General features: G+C 38.3%; 1 protein-coding gene across 5 annotated transcripts in view; it reads right to left on the reverse strand.

Moving 5' to 3' along the window:
* Window positions 1-21,196, reverse strand: part of ANAPC10 (anaphase promoting complex subunit 10) — an 86,064-nt gene that overhangs the window by 34,153 nt on the left and 30,715 nt on the right. For 4 of the 5 annotated variants that reach the window (XM_006062132.4, XM_006062129.4, XM_025268116.3 and 1 more), the window contains exon 4: window positions 13,961-14,081. In XM_006062132.4, the coding sequence (XP_006062194.4) occupies window positions 13,961-14,081 (121 nt within the window). Of the gene's footprint in view, window positions 1-12,520; window positions 13,673-13,960; window positions 14,082-21,196 lie in introns of those variants that run through there. The other variant, XM_044930471.2, reaches the window with a different exon arrangement.

Raw genomic sequence — 21,196 nt, forward strand, 5'->3', positions numbered from 1 at the left:
AAAGAATGCTCAAACTACTGCACAACTGCACTCATCTCACATGCTAGTAAAGTAATGCTCAAAATTCTCCAAGCCAGGCTTCAGCAATACGTGAACCATGAACTTGCAGATGTTCAAGCTGGTTTTAGAAAAGGCAGAGGAACCAGAGATCAAATGGCCAACATCCGCTGGATCATGGAAAAAACAAGAGAGTTCCAGGAAAACATTTATTTCTGCTTTATTGATTTTGCCAAAACCTTTGACTGTGTGGATCACAATAAACTATGGAAAATCCTGAAAGAGATGGGAATACCAGCCCACCTGACCTGTCTCTTGAGAAACCTGTATGCAGGTCAGAAAGCAACAGTTAGAACTGGACATGGAACAACAGACTGGTTCCAAATAGGAAAAGGAGTTCGTCAAGGCTGTCTATTGTCACCCTGCTTATTTAACTTCTATGCAGAGTACATCAGGAGAAACGCTGGGCTGGAAGAAGCACAAGCTGGAATTGAGATTGCCAGGAGAAATATCAATAACCTCAGATATGCAGATGACACCACCTTTATGGCAGAAAGTGAAGAGGAACTAAAAAGCCTCTTGATGAAAGTGAAAGAGGAGAGTAAAAAAGTTGGCTTAAAGCTCAACGTTCAGAAAACTTAGATCACAGCAAGAGGTCCCATCACTTCATGGGAAGTAGATGGGGAAACAGTGGAAACAGTGTCAGACTTTATTTTCTTGGGCTCCGAAATCACTGCAGATGGTGACTGCAGCCATGAAATTAAAAGACGTTGGAAGGAAAGTGATGACCAACCTAGATAGCATATTCAAAAGCAAAGACATTACTGTGCCAACAAAGGTCTGTCTAGTCAAGGCTATGGTTTTTCCAGTAGTCAGGTGTGGATGTGAGAGTTGGACTGTGAAGAAAGCTGAGCGCCGAAGAATTGATGCTTTTGAGCTGTGGTGTTGGAGAAGACTCTTGAGAGTCCCTTGGACTGCAAGGAGATCCAACCAGTCCATTCTAAAGGAGATCAGTCCTGGGTGTTCATTGGAAGGACTGATGTTGAAGCTGAAACTCCAATAGTTTGGCCACTTCATGCGAAGAGCTGACTCACTGGAAAAGACCCTGATGCTGGGAAGGATTGGGGGCAGGAGGAGAAGGGGACGACAGAGGATGTGATGGCTGGATGGCATCACTGACTTGATGGGCATGAGTTTGGGTGAACTCCGGGAATTGGTGATGGACAGGGAGGCCTGGCGTGCTGTGATTCGTGGGGTCTCAAAGAGTCGAAAACGACTGAGCAACTGAACTGAACTGAAGTTTTCAACTCCTCTGAGTAAATATCAAAGTGCAAGACTACTGATCATATGGTACGAGTACATTTAGTTTTTTAAGAAACCGCCAAACTATCTTCCAAAGTGAAAGCGAAAGTGGCTCAGTCGTGTCTGGCTCTTTGTAACCCCAGGCTCCTCAGTCCGTGGAATTTCTTCAGGCAAGAATACTGGAGAGAGTAGCCATTCCCTTCTTCAGTGGCTCTTTCCAACCCAAGAATTGAGCCCAGGTCTTCTGCATTGCAGGTGGACTCTTTAAGGTCTGAGCCACCAGGGAAGTGGCTGCACTATCCTGCCTTCCAACCAGCAGTGAGTCAGAGTTCCTTCTGCCCCATGTCCTTGTGAGGACTGGGTTCACTAAGTGCTCAGGACTCGCCATCCTAATAAAATGTGTACTATCATCTCCTTTCAGTTCGCATGTCCCTGATTACGTATGATGTGGACCATGTTTTCCAAGCATGTTTAGGTTATGCTTAGGTGCCATTCATGTATCTTCTTTGGTGAGATGTTTGGTAAGCTCTTTGGCCTATTTTTGAAATCAGGTTGTTTGTTTTCTTATTGAGTTCTTAAAGTTCTTTCTATATTTTAGATAACAGTACTTTATGAGAGGTATCTTTTGCAAATATTTTCTCCCAGTCTGTGGCTTGTCTTCTCATTCTCTTAACATGATATATTTCAATCTGAGGTATCTGTAACTATATGATAATTTTGTTCATTTGGTGGCAAAGAATGGGAAGCCACAGATTATATAAGATCCAGAATAAGAACTTATAATCTTCATTATAAAAAATAAGGCAGTAGCAAATTTACACAGCTATTTAAGAAATACCATATTAATTTAGAACAAGATAAGGCTTCAGACAATAAAAATTGTTAGACAGCTAACAGCTAAACAATTTCCCTACTACTGTCTCTAAGTTACAGTATCACTTAGTCTGATTCTAGATCTTTTCTTATCAGAAGTACTTTGAAATTCGCCTCTGCCCTACTTAATTAAGCACCAGAGATCAAGATTAGCTATGGACCATTTTAGCTAATTATCATTTTTAAGTTAATTACAAAGTAGACAATTTGTTCTGAAAATAGTACTGAGATAGTTGAACTACTGTTTCTGTTTTCTACCATCAACTATAATTGTAAATATGTCCCCAAAAACCTACAAATGCTTGCGGCCACAGAGGAAAATTATCAATTGGCTTATATTCCCAGAGTTCCTACTCCAATATTCTCACTCTTTTATTCTGAAACTTGGAGATTTTTTTCTTTTCTCCTTAGAAATCTTATTCTCCAAATTACCCTGCTGAAAGGTCTTTATAAAATCATTAAGCAAAAGCAATCAGCAAAAAAAAAAGCAAATATTTATAAACATGTATGCCAACAACGGGCTTCCCAGCTGGTGCCAGCGGTAAAGAACCTGCCTGCCAATGCAGGAAACCTAAGAGTCGCAGGTTCAATCCCTGGGTCAGGAAGATGCCCTGGAGAAGAACACAGCAACCCACTCCAACATTCTTACCTGGAGAATCCCATGGACAGAGGAGCCTGGTGGGCTACAGTTCACAGGGTCACAAAGAGTAGGATACAACCGAAGTGACTGAACACGCACGCACACACGCCAACAACTTTAGCATTACATGTATCAATAATTTTCAAGAGGATATACCAAGGGAGTAAACAATTTTTAAATACATTTCAAAAATCAATAATCAATCTATCCCACCACTTACTAATTAGTACTAACTAGCTCACTTCCTCAGGTACAGATTTCAATTTTTTCTGAAAAATTTGATGAAATGTCTTGGTAACTTGTAATCTAATGTGATTTTTTTTTAAGGAAAAAAATGAAAGAAATACATAATGTTCATTGGTTCCCAGCTAAAAAACTGCTTTGTTGTGTGACATTGGGCAGCTTACTTTACCTCGTGGTGTACTGCTTGTAAATAATGGCATCGTACTTGGTAAGAAGCTGCTAACTGGTGGCCACATCCAGCAGCAAACATACTTTGTTTGCCCAGCATGTTTTAAAAATTGGGAAATTTCATATTCAAATCCAGATTTATGATTCCTCTTTAAAAACTGCAAGACTGGCAACCCTGCACCTATATTCCCTGAGGTAAGAAAGGCTGCAACTGAGTAACTGGCAGTAACACACCACCGTTAATCCATGCCTTATCCAAAGGGGGACAGCTTTTGGATAAGGCATGGATTAACGGTGGTGCGTTACCTGCCAGTTTGTTCAGCATCTGAGTTTCTGATGAACGAAATTACCTCTAAAGTTCCTTTCAGTTCTAACGTTCTCATGTTGAGTGTGAGCCCTATAGCACAAGATCTACTTCACCTCTCTAAGGCTCAGCTTGATTTGAATATGATATCTGACCACCACGTGAGCTCTGGAGAGAAAAAACGGAACTGTGAGTAGTGACTGCTTAGCACAGTGACATGTGTAGGAAGTACTTAATAAACCACAGAGCTAACAATAAACACAAATAATAGTGAACACAACAACTCAAAAACAATTCTATGATCGTCGATCCAATCTAAATCAAAACTGAGGGACTTCTCTGGTGGTCCAGAGGCTAAGACTCTGCACTCCCAATGCAGGGCACCCGGGTTCAATCCCTGGTCAGGGAACTAGATCCCATATGCTGCTACTAAGAGTTTGCATTCCTCAACTAAGACCAGGAGCAGCAAATTAAAAAAATAAGTATTTTTTAAAAAATCAAAATTGACATGCCAATTCTTCTCTTCCAAATGCAACATTGGTCCTATAAAAAAAAATTTGCCTCTAAAACTTGGAGAATAAGAATTCTTCATTTAACACGTGTGAAATAAGAGGCTGAGAAAAAAAAAAATGAAAGTCTTTGAGTAGGCTTACCTCAATTCAATATATATTTAAATTATGAAAAATATTTTCAGCAGGTATTTCTTAGCAAGAAACACTGCAGCTCTTTCTGTTGCTGCTGCTGCTGCTAAGTCCCTTCAGTCGTGTCCGACTCTGTGCGACCCCATAGACGGCAGCCCACCAGGCGCCCCCGTCCCTGGGATTCTCCAGGCAAGAACACTGGAGTGGGTTGTCATTTCCTTCTCCAATGCACGAAAGTAAAAAGTGAAAGTGAAGCCGCTCAGTCCTGTCCGACTCTAGTGACCCCATGGACTGCAGCCTACCAGGCTCCTCTGTCCATGGGATTTTCCAGGCAAAAGTACTGGAGTGGGTGCCATCGCCTTCTCTGCTTTCTGTTGCTACTACTGTTCTAATCAGGGTCATTTTAGTAGCCAGGGACAAAAACTCACTCAAAAGTCTACAGGAGGTGGGAGATTATGGAAAAGTTTATATATACATGGGAAACCAGGAGAAAAGAAACACCCAGGTATCAGAAAGGTCAGGAAATGAAAAATGCTGGGGCAGCAGCCACTTGTCCCACCCTATCTGTCACTCTTCTCGTGTCTCTGTCCTTATACCCACTCCATCCATACGCCATCCTGCCCACTCCTATACCTCACAGCTTATAATCTTCTAACTTCAAAGCTTCAGTAGTGCACGGCCCTTCACCTTACCCCTCCTTCTTCAAATTGCTATGTTTTTGCATCAAGTCTTACTGCTAACTTGCCTGTTTCTTATAAGCCATCCTTTGGAGAGAAGCAAAAAATAACAAAACAGAACTACCATATGATTCTGCGATTCCACTTCTGGATTTATACTCCAAAGAACTGAAAGTAGGGTTTCAAAGAAATATTTGCCCACCCGTGTTCAAAGCAGCATTATTCACAATAATCTCGAGGTGGGAGCAACTGACTGTCCATTGTCAGCGGGATGGATAAACATAGCGTGGTCTATATATGCAATAGAATATGACTTAGCCTTAGAAAGGAAAGGGATCCTGTGACATGCTACAACTGGGATGAACCTCGAAGGCATCGTGCTAGCTGAAATACGCTAGTCACGAAACGACACATGGTGTATGACTTCACTCATTCAGAGACAGAAAGCAGACTGGTGGTTACTGGGGTCTGAGGGCAGGGAAATGACAAGGACTTGTTTAATGGACACAGATTTTCAGTTTGGCAGGATGAAAACATTCTGGAGATCTGTTATACAACAATGTGAATATAGTTAACACTACTGGACTATATACTTAAAAAATGTTAAGATGACAAACTCTATGGGGTTATTTTTTTTTATCACAATTAAAACTTTTTTTTTTCCTGAGAAGGAATCGATTGGATTTATTTAGATAATCTTTCTGAAGTATACAAACATGGGTCAGTGGCGAGGCTATGGACTGACTGCTGGTTTGACTTTTTTATTAAAGTCCACTGTTTCCGACACTTGCTAGGTTTTCAGTCAGGTGCTCAGTCCTGGCTCATTCAGCTGCTCACACTCAGTAAGCTTTCTTTATAACAGGGGTTGATAATCCATATCTCATTTTCATATTTGTAAGTAAAACACATAATAAAGTGCATTTTATTGTATTTTTGTATTACATCCTGCGATGCGCGCGTGTGTGTGAAGTCGCTTCAGTCGTGTCTCTTACGTCTCCTGCATTGGCAAGCAGGTTCTTTACCACCAGCGCCACCTGGGAAACCCACATCCTGCCATGTGATTAAATAAAGGGAAAGTGTTAGTCGCTCGGTTGTGTCCAACTCTTTGCGACCCCATGGACGGTAGCCCTCCAGGCTCCATGGAATTCTCCAGGCAAGAATACTGGAGTAGGTTGCCATTGCCTTCTCCAGGGAATCTTCCCAACCCAGGGATCAAACCCAGGTGTCCTGCATCGCAGGCAGATTGTCTACCGAGCCATCAGGGAAGCCCAGGGTTAAATAAAGGGCTTTCTAATTCTGGGTTTTTGTTTGTTTGTCTTCTTTGCCCTTGACTGTTACTACTGTCACTCTGCCTAAAAAAAAAATTTTTTAAGTGCAGTCTTTCCATAACTGCTGTGAAAATGCTCTTGAAAAAAGCAACTATATAGCACAATGCTCTTGAAAGAAACCCCATCGACTTCATGGTTTCCTTCAAGTACGCATCAGCAAGACAAAACGTTCCAATCTAAAGACTTATGAAACAAGAATACCCATCAGAATCTTCTTACTTAGCACAAATACTATGATAGGAAAACTTAGAATTCTTGCTACAAAAGCAAATCAATTTCATTAGCCTCCAATCTATTAATATAAATTTAGAACCTATCCCTCCAAAGAGTGACTAAACTACTTGCAAGAACTGCCTTAGTTCAGAGCTGCATTAAATACATTGCCTATTACAACATGTCACACAGGCTTAGGAAGGAAACTCTTCAGGCCCTGTCTAACTGAGTTCTTGACCATTATCAGTTCTGTGACATTATATTGTCTTGATTTTTATTCTCATCTCTGGCAGTTCCTCTCAGCATTTTTCATTGGATGACCTTTTACTACCCAATCCTTGAATATTGGCATTTCCTGCAGTTTCAGCTCTGGTATTCTTTTCAACCATATGCACTCCTTGAATGAAATCGAAACTCACACCTAAGCTGCTACTCACACATGGATGATTCCCAAACCTATACCTCTAACCTAGACTTTTTCCCTCGGGTTCAGTTTCATGGACCTGACTACCCACTGAAAAGTCTTCCATCTGAAAAGATACAAGAAATCAGAGGCAAAATTAATTTCATTAGCTTAAACTTTCTCTCCATCCCCACCTCTATGGTCCTTACTCTATATTCCATTTCCAATTAAATCGCAATATTCAACCAGATGCCAGACATGAGAAGAATGCTAGCTGTTCCGTTCTACCTACTTGAATCACCTGTGGATACTCCCAGGTAGCAATCATTCACAAGTCATTTGGATTCTACTTCAAACACATCCCTTCCTCTTGAACCCAACCGCTCTCACCTTAGTTAAATCCTCATAATCTGTACCTTGATCCCCTGAAGGAGGAAATGGAGACCCACTTCAGTTTTCTTGCCTGAAAAATCCCATGGACAGAGGAGTCTGGTGGGCTACAGTTCAAAGGGTGACAAAAGAGTCGGACACGACTGAGCGAGTAAGCCCGCACTCACAGGACTCCATGCCTGGTTTTCACATTGCTCCAGTCCATTTCACCATAGCCAGGATTTCACTTTATCAATGTTTCCTCATTTCAAGTCTAAGCTCCCTAGAAGTCTGACAGCAGGCACAATCTGACTTTCACCTATATCATTTTCAGTGGAACAATTATGTATTTACTCTACAAAAAAAGGTAAACTCCTTACATACACAGGCCATTACCATCACAGTAAATATGCTGAAAGAATAAACACTTTTCCGGTCTTTCCTGCGATGCCTCACACCTACCCAGCTGTCAGGCATGCTAAACTCCCGGCAGTTCTGCCGTCATGCCAGACCTGCATGCTTCCATACCTTTGTACGGAACCTTTATGTTGAAACAGCTCCACTTTATTCTCCACCTGAGGAGGCTTTACTCTATCCTTCAGATTCAGTCGAACCATTACCTCTTTTAGAAAAAATTTTCAAACTATCACTATCATTAAATTAAAAAAATTTTAAACTACTGTGTTCTCATACACGCTGCGTGTATTTACTAAACTGTAATTGTTGATTTATTTGCCTGTCTCTTCCACCGGACTACAAAGTGCTTGAAGGCAGAAATAGTGACTATCTCTGCTGTATCCCTTGTACCTAATACAGTGTCTGGCACTTAACAGCCTCTAAATAAATATTTACTGAACAAAGCAAGAATCTGTATTACATGGAATGCCAGGCTATGCAAAAAATCTATAGTTTAAGTTTGTGGTCAAACAAAAAACAAGAGATACAAAGAAGGTTCCTCTCCTAAAAATAAATATACTCTTCTATTCTGTAATATATTTTAGTTTCAAGAAGAAACATACGCCAAATGCATACTTATCTCAACTCCATTTTAAAAATAAGTAATGTATGCACTGATAATTATGAATATTTTTCATTATGTTTAGAAAGGGATAAAAGACAACACTATTTCTAGCCAAAATATTGTGTGTACCACACCAAAATATTCTACACTCATTTCAAAATGTCCTAAAATTTGTTATAAAAGCTGATTTTAAAAAATATTTTCTTTCCAATTAGCTAAATTCAATAAAAACTATTTTTTCCAAAGTCTCAGTAAATTAAACATTGTCTTATCAAACCAATTTATGTCTGTAGATACCACCTAAATCATTCTACTTTATATCAAGTTGTTTAAAATAGGCCTCTCATAAGAAAGTAAATAAAAGTAGATTTTAAGATCAATGGAGAGAGTCAGAGCCTTTGTCTGCATCTCTGCACTCTACCACACACATTAATGGAACGCAAATTATAATAGTAAATGTTATTTTAACAGAAGAGCTGACTTATTAACCACTTCTGTCAAAGTACCATATATGGACTCTCATAGCCATGCTACTGATTTAAGACACAAGGTAGACAGCCAAAATGCTCGCCCACATGGAAGAAAAGGAAAATATCATTATGGCTCTCTTAACATTAAAGACTTGTTTCAAGCCTCCTCTTAAAAAAAGAAAAAAACACTTGGTAAGAGCTTTATTATCTGAAGACAAAAGCAAGGCTTAAAATTCACTTAAGCACTCAATTTTGGGCTCCATCAGTACTTGATCCTCTTGTGACTACAAATTTTAGAAGTAAAATACTAACAAGGAACCAAAGGACAACTTTCACATATGCTGAAAACATCTGCTTAACCTTAGATTAGCAAGTTGTTTTTCATAAACTGTGTAGAAGTAATTTTGAGAGCTGCCACTATATGTTTAATAAATGACTTTCATTTTATATTTGAGAACAAAAATTTCTACAATAGTTTTTTTTTTATGGGAATGAGAATACACACAGAGATAAAAAGAGAACTGTCTTTAGTAAAAACTTTTTATTTTGTATTGGAGTATAGCCGATTAACAACGTTGTAATAGTTTCAGGTAAACAGCAAAGGGACTCAGCCATACATATACATGTATCTATTAGTCCAGTTAGAAAATATAGATTTTAAATTTTCTTAGATTTTAGCTGGGGATGTATTCTAAAATGATCACATTTAATACACAGTAGTATTCTGGTTCCTCACGCTAAACAACAAAAAATTTCCTTCACACATATTTTCCCTTCTGAGAGCGAAGGAAAAGAACAACATTAAACCAAAACATAATGCTAAAATACACAGGATTTAAATAGTTAAAAAGAAACCATATCTTTATTTGAAAACATCTCTAGAATAAATTCCTGGACAACATGAACATGATTTCTTGCATAAAAGTAACAAAACTGAGATTAAATATATTGAAAAGATAATGACACAGCCTCTGAAATGCTAAATTCTTACTTCCATATAGAAATAGTCTCTTCTACAGAAGCAATAAATTATAAACATAAAATGTTCTTAGGCTGTTGGTTTCCAATCTGTGTAGGATAGATAATTTTGAAAACAGGAAAGCAGAATGAGCAGCATAAATTAATTCAACTCTGGTACAAAAAGTGTTCTAATTGGCCAAGCCCAGAGTCAGTATCTTGTATCCATTAGACAGAAAGTCTAAACTTAATTTGTTTTAACTTCCTCTTCAAGAATACAGGTTAAAATATGCATTCTAGAATAGTAAAGGAAGGGCCTGATCTTTTTGCAGAGATTTTTCAACAGAGGAATCAAAGATCTACATATAATGTCATACTTTATAACTGAGATGAAAGAAAGCGTATGCTAGAAAACTAGAAATAGTTGGATAAACAGGATGACTGATAAGTTTTTCTCACCCTGAACTATAATTTTTTTTCAAAGTTGCTATTTCAAATCAATAACAAAGTTACAGAAAATAGGCTTTAGAGTGTTTCAAGTAAACAAATCCATAATTTCTAGTAAAAAAGGAAAACCTATTAAAACACTCCAATACACACTACACCCTCCGGTCGGCAAGCATCCATGGAAAAATATAAAAAGATTTAGTTGGATTTTCCACTCAGTTAAATCAGTCCTATAACTAATAAAATGATGGTTCTAAAAACCTCATAAAAGTTCACACTATTTTAATCACTTGTCTTAGTATCTGAGTTAGAAAAAGCAAAGATTTTTTAAAAGTAACAATTTAGATGTTATAGAGGAGTAACATTAAGAAAATAAAATCATCCTTTGCTTATATTTCCTTAAAAAACAAAGTGCTATCAAATTCTTAACTTCTTTAACTTACAAAAGAAAAAAGGTAAACAGAATAAATCACATTATAAAGATGTATAATTAAAGATAAAAGTATTCTTTATACTATGAGCTGCAAAAGCAACACTAATATTTTAAAGCAAAATCCAAAAATTATGGTTCCTTAGCGAGGACTGTGGCAGAGAAACAGTATGTTCATTAAGTTTTTCAGGAAAACAACTTACATTATCACCTGGTAATATTTATTATTATTGGTCTCATGAGGCTATGTGGTCACTACACAGAAATATAAACACACTTAGAGACTATTTAAAAGAGCCCTTATTCTATATGGCTAATGTTTCATGACTTAAATGATATAATAAAAGCAAAGACTAGATTAAAAGTATTCTACAATGGTCCAAATGGTCTTTAAAGTTTCTATAATTTACAAATACAAACATATATTTAACACATATCTAGAAATCAGACATGAAGCCTACAGTTCCCAAAACACATTAAAGAATTTTTTTAATACACTCTTGAAACAAGCAGTGCAACTAGGACTACTTGAGGTATCAACTTAATCTCTAAATTTAGGAGAACAGCAATTAAAGGACAACAGTGACATCTAGTGGACATTATAAATATATACCATACATGCTGCTGCTGCTGCTGCTAAGTCGCTCCAGTCGTGTCCGACTCTGTGCGACCCCAGAGACGGCAGCCCACCAGGCTCCCCCATCCCTGGGATCCTCCAGGCAAGAACACTGGAGTGGGTTGCCATTTCCTTCTCCAATGCATGAAAGTGAAAGTGAAGTCGGTCAGTCGTGTCCGACTCCTAGCGACCCCATGGACTGCAGCCTACTAGGCTCCTCCATCCATGGGATTTTCCAGGCAAGAGTACTGGAGTGGGGTGCCACTTCCTTCTCCAAAATGCAAGCTAACATTATACAAATGTGCTTTGAACACCAATTCTGACTACATCATTTCCTTTTAGCAGTCTCTGTAACAATTCTGAGAGAAGAAAAGCAGCACTGTTCTAACAGGCTCTTTTTGGACGATTCAACCATACATATCTTGGATCAAAACCTTTTCTTCCTAGTGTTTCACTTATTTCAACCTGTATGAAGAATTGTATGACAAATCTTTAATTCTAAATCAAAACAAGCTGACTCTGCTCCCAAAGGTTTCTCAATATGAGTGACCCAATCATGTGATAAATATAAAATGTTTAATAATTTAAGTACAAGAAGTAAATGTCTCAAGGCTTTAAGCACTGTTAGTTACATGACTGACTAATAAAAGTCTAGCAAATGGTCCAATATGACTATGATAATAAAATTTTTAATGATTCTGAATGAAAAAAGTATTGAAAAAAATTTAAATGAAGAAAATTCAGAGCTGATCCATTTGTGAATTTATTCAAGCACAGGAAGTACAAATTAACCAGTATGGTCTGTCAAGAGAAAATAAGAAAGGTTTTTAAACTAGAATAAGACTACCTTTTTTATGGCAATTTTTCAAAACCGAATTAGTCCTTGATAAAATTTACAGAATTACTCTTTAAAAATAAAGGAAGATGGAGAAGGCAATGGCAACCCACTCCAGTATTCTTGCCTGGAGAATCCCATGGACAGAGGAGCCTGGCGGGCCCCATGGGGTCGCAAAGAGTCAGACACAACTTAGCAACAGGCATGCACGCACATCCTTTAGGCCCAACGTGTGCAGTCTGGCTCATCTCATTAAAGATGCTTGATGTCGTCATTGGTTAATTTCCTTTTATTTTCCCGCAGACTTTTTCATAGGTGCTATTTTTCAAAATCTGTATGGCTTTTTTTTTCCTGTTTGTTTTGTTCTGCTGTGAATTGCTTTGCTTTGGTGAACCTGTGCTAGTATACTTAGCTCACAGACGTTCGAGCCATTGTGAATTTTCCTCATCTCCATAAATAGTTCATCTGTGCTTCTCCCTAATGACGTTTTATTTTTACCCCCATAAGCAACTGAGGTAGAAAAATAAAATGTTTACCATGGGGAAAAAAAAAATAAAGGAAGATAACTCCGGAAGAAGACCAAGTATTCATCTCAAAAAGCAATGAATTTATTTCAAAGAAGATCAAACAACAATAATACCTGTGGACAATGTACTTACTTATTATTTGTTAATGTATAAGCAAGTTTCACAAGAGGAAAACACTGCACTTAATAAGAAAACAATGAAAGTACATACGATTTTTATTAAGTATTCTACTACTAACTCGGGGAAGAAATATAAATGTAGATAGATCTAAATATAAACACCGAATAAGAGTCCAGGTCACAATTTAACTAGAAGTCTTTCAAAAAGTATAGGTCTGTCCCAGATTTCTCAGAACCACCTAATTTAAGGATTTTAATGACTATTTGAGCTCAAAAATTTTCTGAAAAGAAAAAATGCTAATAAGGGTCACAATTTTCCAAGTGTATATTTCAAAATCACTGAAAATATCTCTGGAATGTAAATATTTGGGGATTAATAAAATTCAGGTCACAAAAGCATGGTCCTATTGGCTTCAGAAAGTTGTCAGAAGATAAATAAATTATAGTTTATTCAAACAATGGATTACAACTCAGGAATCCAAAAAATGAAGTACTGATACATGCAACAACATGGATGGATCTCAAAAAAATGAGGTTGAGCGAAAGAATCTTTACATAAATGTATACTCTGTATGATTCCATTTATATGACATTCTAGGACAGGTAGAACTGATCTGTGGTATGAATGAATGAATGAACAAACAAAATCACAACAGTTACCACTGAGGGTAAGACAGATATGGGGACTGACTAGAAAGAAATATGAGGGAATTTTCTGGGTAATGGAAAGTTCTATATCTATCTTAATAGGAGTTGGGGCTATACAGATGTATTATACATTTGTCAAAACTCACCAAATAATTAAGATCTGTGCAAAATTTACATAAATTTTACCTTAAAAAATGAACCTTCAGAAAGAAATATTAATGACTCTAGTTATCATACACCATGCTAAAGTATTTGGGGTGAAATGTAGAAATATCAACAACCTATTTTGAAATGTACATAAAAATGAGATAATGAAAAGATCATAATAAAGTATAGCAAAACACTAACAATTGTATAATCTAGAATATGAGTATGAGTATGTTGGGGTTCACTGTTCAGTTCTTTTAGCTTTTCTGTGTATCTGAAATTTTCCATAATAAAATACTGGAGAAAAAACAGATGACAATCAGAATTTAGAAGAAAATTTAAAATATAAGAAATATAAAGTGTTTTCTAAAATATTAACACTTTCCCTTTTAGAAATTAACATTTTAATCTGTTTAATGTCAAAAGTGACCATCTTCTAAATGGCAAATGTTACCGGACAAAATATTTTAAAAAATTTTAAACACATGTATACCTGTGGCGGATTCATTTTGATATTTGGCAAATCTAATACAGTTATGTTAAGTTTAAAAATAAAATAAAATTAAAAAAAAAAAAAAGACATACCCGAATTTCTTGAAGATTGTGAAAATTATTTCCTACTCTGACTGAGATCTTGCTTGGAGTGTAGCTTTCATCAGATTTGTAATCCGCATAAATACATAATGTCTTCACTGTTGTTTTTCTTCTAAAAGCAATAAAGTAAAAACAACATGCTTTTATCATGTGCAAAGACTATAGCCCAAACATCTTATCTTCTGATTTTAAAAGTCATACTTTGCCAAAATGAGTATTTGGATCAATGATTTCCATGTCCTTTAACAATAATAAAAATGAAGAACATGTGACAAAACAGATAAACGTTACTTTTACAAACATCTCTCACCTAGAACATGGACAAGAGCCAGATGCTAAAGAAGGACCAGTTAAGCCAAAATAGGTACCTTAGAGTGCAAATAAGCATTGAGAGTTTCAGTTCTCCTCACTTGTGTTTTAGACAAAGAAGATTATTCTAACAAGCTTGGTTTTCTTTTCTAGTTAGTACTTACTTAATTTCCTATGTTAATACTTGAAAATAACTAGCTAAGTGAGAAACTAAGTCTAGCAAAGAGAAAAATGTTTAAAAACTAGAAAGCATAATCTTATTACTTAGTGCAAGAAATAAACCTCTACTCTTTTAAAATATACATCTTAGAACTGCTGCTGCTGCTAGTGGCCAAAAAAAATTAAAATATATTCAATCGCCAATAATCAAAGAAACAGGAAATTAAAACACAGACATTGGTGTTTTTCTTATCATATTGGGAAATATGAAAATAACTGATAATACCCAAATATGATTGGGGAAATGTACATTCATGGCGATTTAGTAGAGGCAAAGTCTTGGACTCACAAAGAACTTCTAAGAATGCATTAAAAGACAATAACACAACTACTCTAAAACAGATAAAGAGAAATGTTCACGGTCCTGCAATTAAGTCAATGAAAAACCTAAATGTCTATCTCAATAGAGAATTAGTTAAACAAATTACAATACACCAATTCAATGAAATATTACACAACTATTTAAGATACACATAAATATATAGTTAAAGAAGGGGGAAAAGCAGATTATAAAACAGACTGGAAAAAAAGGATGTCATTTTGGGAAAAACAAAAAAATTTTTAAGTCATATAAACCTACATACGTACAGAAAAAGGCCTATATAGAACCATACAAAAATAGTAAAAGTGAGTATTCTGATGGCGTAGAGCTTATTTTCTTTTTTATGATTTCTATATTTTTCTGATTAATGTTTTAAAATAAGCATGTATTATTTTGGTCATTGGGGGAAAAAACAGACAATTTAAACAGCACCAAAATAACCATTAAGAAGTCTATTTCAACGTGATTTAAAAGTTAAGATCTGGTATAAACTGGCACTCACTTAGTAACAATGAGCTACTTGAACAGAAGCAGTCTGTGTCAAAAGTTGGTCTATAAAAACAGCAGGGGATCTGTAGCTTAGTGAGGGGACCAAACTTCTATAGCCTAAGCTTTTCATCAGAAAGGAATGGGGAAAGTTAAGGGCTGTTCCTCGAGTAATAAAGACAGATCAAGATGTAAAACGCTAAATACTCAAGAACTGCTGACAGGATAAATGCCATTACCAGATTTTCAAAAGAGGCCAGCGGTATCAAACAGACATCATTCTCTGTCTGCTGGGCCAGGAAGGAGACAGGAGGGGAAACACAGGAAGAAGGGGAAATTTTGAAGGGCGTACAAAAGATCTTTTCCCTGATACACCAGCCATAAACAGGCAGTGAAAGGTCTTTCTTATTGTGGAAAGGTCAAAGATCATGAAGATGACTCTTAAGGATTCCTTTTTCTTTTTTAACAAAAGCAGATTTAAAGGACCAAACTTTCTGCTCAGAATAATTTCATCTCTGTTATTAAATTCAGGATAATTTAGTCACTGAACCTAAAGATAATCAGAGTTAGGTTAGAAAGGCAAAGGATAGTAACAACACTAATAATTATAAACACAACAGCAACAGCAGAAACAGTAAGTGAATAAGTGAATATACTCTGTGTCTGGCCCAGAATGACTGTTTTATATATGCATTATCTCATTGACTCCTCAACCCTGTGATGTAGGAACTATTATCATCTCATTTTACTGATTGAAGGGAAAAAAAGTAACACTCCGGTTCAGTTCAGTTCAGTTCAGTCGCTCAGTCGTGTCCGACTCTTTGCGACCCCATGAATCGCAGCACGCCAGGCCTCCCTGTCCATCACTAACTCCTGGAGTTCACTCAGACTCATGTCCATCGAGTTGGTGATGCCATCCAGCCATCTCATCCTCTGGCGGCCCCTTCTCCTCCTGCCCCCATTCCCTCCCAGCATCAGAGTCTTTTCCAATGAGTCAACTCTTCACATGAGGTGGCCAAACTACTGGAGTTTCAGCTTTAGCATCATTCCTTCCAAAGAAATCCCAGGGCTGATCTCCTTCAGAATGGACTGGTTGGCTCTCCTTGCAGTCCAAGGGACTCTCAAGAGTCTTCTCCAACACCACAGTTCAAAAGCATCAATTCTTCAGCGCTCAGCTTTCTTCACAGTCCAACTCTCACATCCATACATGACCACAGGAAAAACCATAGCCATGACTAGATGGACCTTTGTTGGCCAAGTAATATCTCTGCTTTTGAATATGCTATCTAGGTTGGTCATAACTTTCCTTCCAAGGAGTAAGTGTCTTTTAATTTCATGGCTGCAGTCAGTCACAATCTGCAGTGATTTTAGAGCCCCAAAAAATAAAGTCTGACACTGTTTCCACTGTTTCCCCATCTATTTCCCATGAAGTGATGGGACCAGATGCCATGATCTTCGTTTTCTGAATGTTGAGCTTTAAGCCAGCTTTATCACTCTCCTCTTTCACTTTCAACCAGAGGCTTTTTAGTTCCTCTTCACTTTCTGCCATAAGGGTGGTGTCATCTGCATATCTGAGGTTATTGATATTTCTCCCGGCAATCTTGATTCCAGCTTGTGTTTCTTCCAGTCCAGTGTTTCTCATGATGTACTCTGCATATAAGTTAAATAAGCAGGGCAAAAATATACAGCCTTGATGTACTCCTTTTCCTATTTGGAACCAGTCTGTTGTTCCATGTCCAGTTAGTAACTGGCTTAAGTCACAAAGCTAGTCAGTGGGCAGAGTCGGAGTTCACACATGTGTCTGCCTGCCTCACAGGATCTTAACTATCATCACTTTTCTATTAATTGTATTTTAGCTTATTCAACATTGCTGTTGACACCATTTAACAGTAGTGTGTAGATGTTCATAATTCTTTAAATTTGATCTACATCATGGGTTCTTACCCTTGGGTCTATGATTTAATGGCTCAGTTATGTCTGACTCTTTACAACTCCAGGGACTGTAGCCCACCAGGCTCCTCTGTCCATGGGATTTCCCAGGCAAGAATACTGGAGTGGGTTGCCATTTCCTTTTCAGGGCATCTTCCCCACCCAGGGATGGAACCTGGGTCTCCTGCACTGCAGGCAGATTCTTTACCAACTGAGCTACCAGTAAGCCAGGTCTAGGTAGCCCCAGAAATCACAGGTATCAGTTCAGTTCAGTCACTCAGTCATGTCCAGCTCTTAGCGACCCCACGAATTGCAGCACACCAGGCCTCCCTGTCCATCACCAACTCCCGGAGTTCACTCAAACTCACGTCCATAGAGTCGGTGATGCCATCCAGCCATCTCATCCTCTGACGGCCCCTTCTCCTCCTGCCCCCAATCCCTCCCGGCATCAGAGTCTTTTCCAATGAGTCAACTCTTCGCATGAGGTGGCCAAACTACTGGAGTTTCAGCTTTAGCATCATTCCTTCCAAAGAACACCCAGAACTGACCTCCTTTAGGATGGACTGGTTGGATCTCCTTGCAGTCCAAGGAACTCTCAAGAGTCTTCTCCAACACCACAGTTCAAAAGCATCAATTCTTCGGTGCTCAGCTTTCTTCACAGTCCAACTCTCACATCCATACATGACCACTGGAAAAACCATAGCCTTGACTAGATGGACCTTTGGTGGCAAAGACATGTCTCTGCTTTTAAATATGCTGTTTAGCTTGGTCATAACTTTCCTTCCAAGGAGTAAACGTCTTTTAATTTCATGGCTGCAATCACCATCTGCAGTGATTTTGGAGCCCAAAAGAATAAAGTCAGCCACTGTTTCCCCATCTATTTCCCATGAAGTGATGGGACCAGATGCCATGATCTTAGTTTTCTGAATGTTGAACTTTAAGCCAACTTTTTCACTCTCCTCTTTCACTTTCATCAAGAGGCTTTTTAGCTTCTGTTCACTTTCTGCCATAAGGGTGGTGTCATCTGCATATCTGAGGTTATTGATATTTCTCCTGGCAATCTTGATTCCAGCTTGTGCTTCTTCCAGCCCAGCGTTTCTCATGATGTACTCTGCATATAAGTTAAATAAGCAGGGTGACAATATACAGCCTTGACGTACTCCTTTTCCTTATTTGGAACCAGTCTGTTGTTCCCTGTCCAGTTCATAGTTATACCATATATGTAGTTTTATTAGATTTGCAAAGCAAACTGTGCCTCACCAAAAATTTAAAACTATTACTCCATAAAGCCTTTTAAACTTATTTACAAATTTTATCTCGTGGTACATTTAAAAACTAATATTGCATACAAAATCATGCTGTTTGTCCAATGACAATGTATGTGGGAAGGGTAAATGCATAGATGAGGAGACAGTGACAGCTACTCAAATTGCTCAAATCATCATCATAATAATCACCATAACTGAATGCTTACTATATGCCAGGCATCTTAGGATAAAGTACTGTAAGAAGGGAGAAGAAAGAGTGTAATACTTTTATTCTGATGACATAAGTAATCTTCCCAGCCTTTCTCTATCCCCTCACCCACTACTCTCCCCTTCCTCTGAGAAAGTTTGACAGGAAGCAAACATGCGCTTAGAACCCTCACATCACACATTTAATAGGGGCTGGCTCCACCCGTCTAGCACTTTCATGACTGGATGGGTAAGTCTGTTTAATTTTAGGGTTCAATATTATTGAACCTTAATATAGTTTGCCAGGCCTAAAATATTTACTGTCTACCCCATTACAAAAGGTACTCTAGGTTCCCGATAAAGAGGCTTAAAGTCAAGCCTAAAACAGATCAAGTTGATTCTTTGTTTTTTAATAAAGAAACTAGGTTTGGTTTTTTTGCTTTGCTGGGTCTTGATTGCTGCTTGGGGTTTTCTCTAATCACAGTGCACAGGCTTCTCAGTGCAGTGCCTTCTCTTGCAGAGTATAGGCTCCAGAGTGCACAGGCTTCTCAGTGCAGCGCCTTCTCTTGCAGAGTACAGGCTCTAAAGTGCACAGGCTTCTCAGTGCAGCACCTTCTCTTGCAGAGTACAGGCTCTAGAGTGCACAGGCTTCTCAGTGCAGTGCCTTCTCTTGCAGAGTACAGGCTCCAGAGTGCACAGGCTTCAGGAGCTATGGCGGCTGACCAGTGTGGGGCCCGGGCTCTAGAGTGTGCTGCATAGCAGGTGGTACCTTTTTGGACCCAGGATCAAACCCATGTCTCCTGCATTGGCAGGTGGATTCTTTACCAGTGAGCCACCAGGGAAACCCCATCAGCTTTATTCCTGAGTAACTTAGCTGACTGCCAGACCAAAGTCTAATCCTCTTAAAAAAAAAAAAAATCCAACACTCACCTTGGTAAAATTTACTATATCCAGCATCTAATAAAAAATTACTATGAAGAATCAGAAAAACCACTCTTATGGTAGAAAGTGAACAGGAACTAAAAAACCTCTTGTTGAAAGTGAAAGAAGAGACTGAAAAAGTTGGCTTAAAGCTCAACATTCAGAAAACTAAGATCATGGCATCCGGTCCCATCACTTCATGGCAAATAGATGGGGAAACAGTGGAAACAGTGTCAGACTTTATTTTTTTGGGCTCCAAAATCACTGCAGATGGTGATTGCAGCCATGAAGTTAAAAGACGCTTACTCCTTGGAAGGAAAGTTATGACCAACCTAGATAGCATAATCAAAAGCAGAGACATTACTTTGTCAACAAAGGTCCGTCTAGTCAAGGCTATGGTTTATCCAGTGGTCACGTATGGATGTGAGAGTTGGACTGTGAAGAAAGCTGAGTGCCAAAGAATTGATGCTTTTGAACTGTGGTGTTGGAGAAGACTCTTGAGAGTTCCTTGGACTGCAAGGAGATCCAACCAGTCCATCCTAAAGGAGATCAGTCCTGGGTGTTCATTGGAAGGACTGATGTTGAAGCTGAAACTCCAATACTTTGGCCACCTCATGTGAAGAGTTGACTCACTGGAAAAGACCCTGATGCCGGGAGGGATTGGGGGCAGGAGGAGAAGGGGACAACAGAGGATGAGATGGCTGGATGGCATCACTGACTCGATGGACATGAGTTTGAGTAAACTCCGGGAGCTGGTGATGGACAGGGAGGCCTGGCGTGCTGTGATTCATGGGGTCACAGAGTCGGACATGACTGAGCAACTAAACTGAACTGAATGAGGAAAAATCAGTCAATTAAGGCAGCTAAAGAAAAGACAGAAATGATGGAATTAAAAAATAGTAACTTAAAAAGAGAAAACATAAATAGGTATCTATAGGTATATAATAGACCATCTCAAAACTTAGTGATTAAAAAAATAATTTTTTTCTTTGTTTATGAATTTGGAATTTGGACAGGGCCCAGAAGGGAAGGCTCCACACAGCATCGGGTGTGACTACTTGACTCGAGAGCTGAAGGATGAGCTTCTAGGTGGCTCACCCATACAGCTGGCAAGCTGTGCCACTTGTTAGCTGGGGGCTTAGCTGAGGACTTGGGTTTTGATTCATTTTTTTTTTATGAGTTTCTCTATTTGATATAGGTTTTCTCACAGCATGGTAAATGAGTACCAAGGGAAAGAATCTATTAAACAGACAGAGAACAAGGAAGAAACTGACTTTTATGACCAGGTCTTAGAAAGAAAAGTATTATAACTTCCATATTCTGTTAGACAAGAAATCCACAAAGGCCTGATTAGTTTCAAGAAAGGAGTCATAGATGCCATCTCTTGATTAGGAAGTAGCAAAGCTAAAGAACAGCATATGCAATGGGAAATAATGTGAAGTGTCAGTCGCTCAGTCGTGTCTGATTCTTTGCGATCCCATGGACTGTAGCCCGCCAGGCTCCTCTGTCCATGGGATTCTCCAGGCAAGAATATTGGAGTGGGTTGCCATTTCCTTCTCCAGAATAATGTGAACATACTGGAAAATA

Source organism: Bubalus bubalis, chromosome 17 (assembly GCF_019923935.1).
Source record: "Bubalus bubalis isolate 160015118507 breed Murrah chromosome 17, NDDB_SH_1, whole genome shotgun sequence".
Lineage (NCBI taxonomy): Eukaryota > Metazoa > Chordata > Mammalia > Artiodactyla > Bovidae > Bubalus > Bubalus bubalis.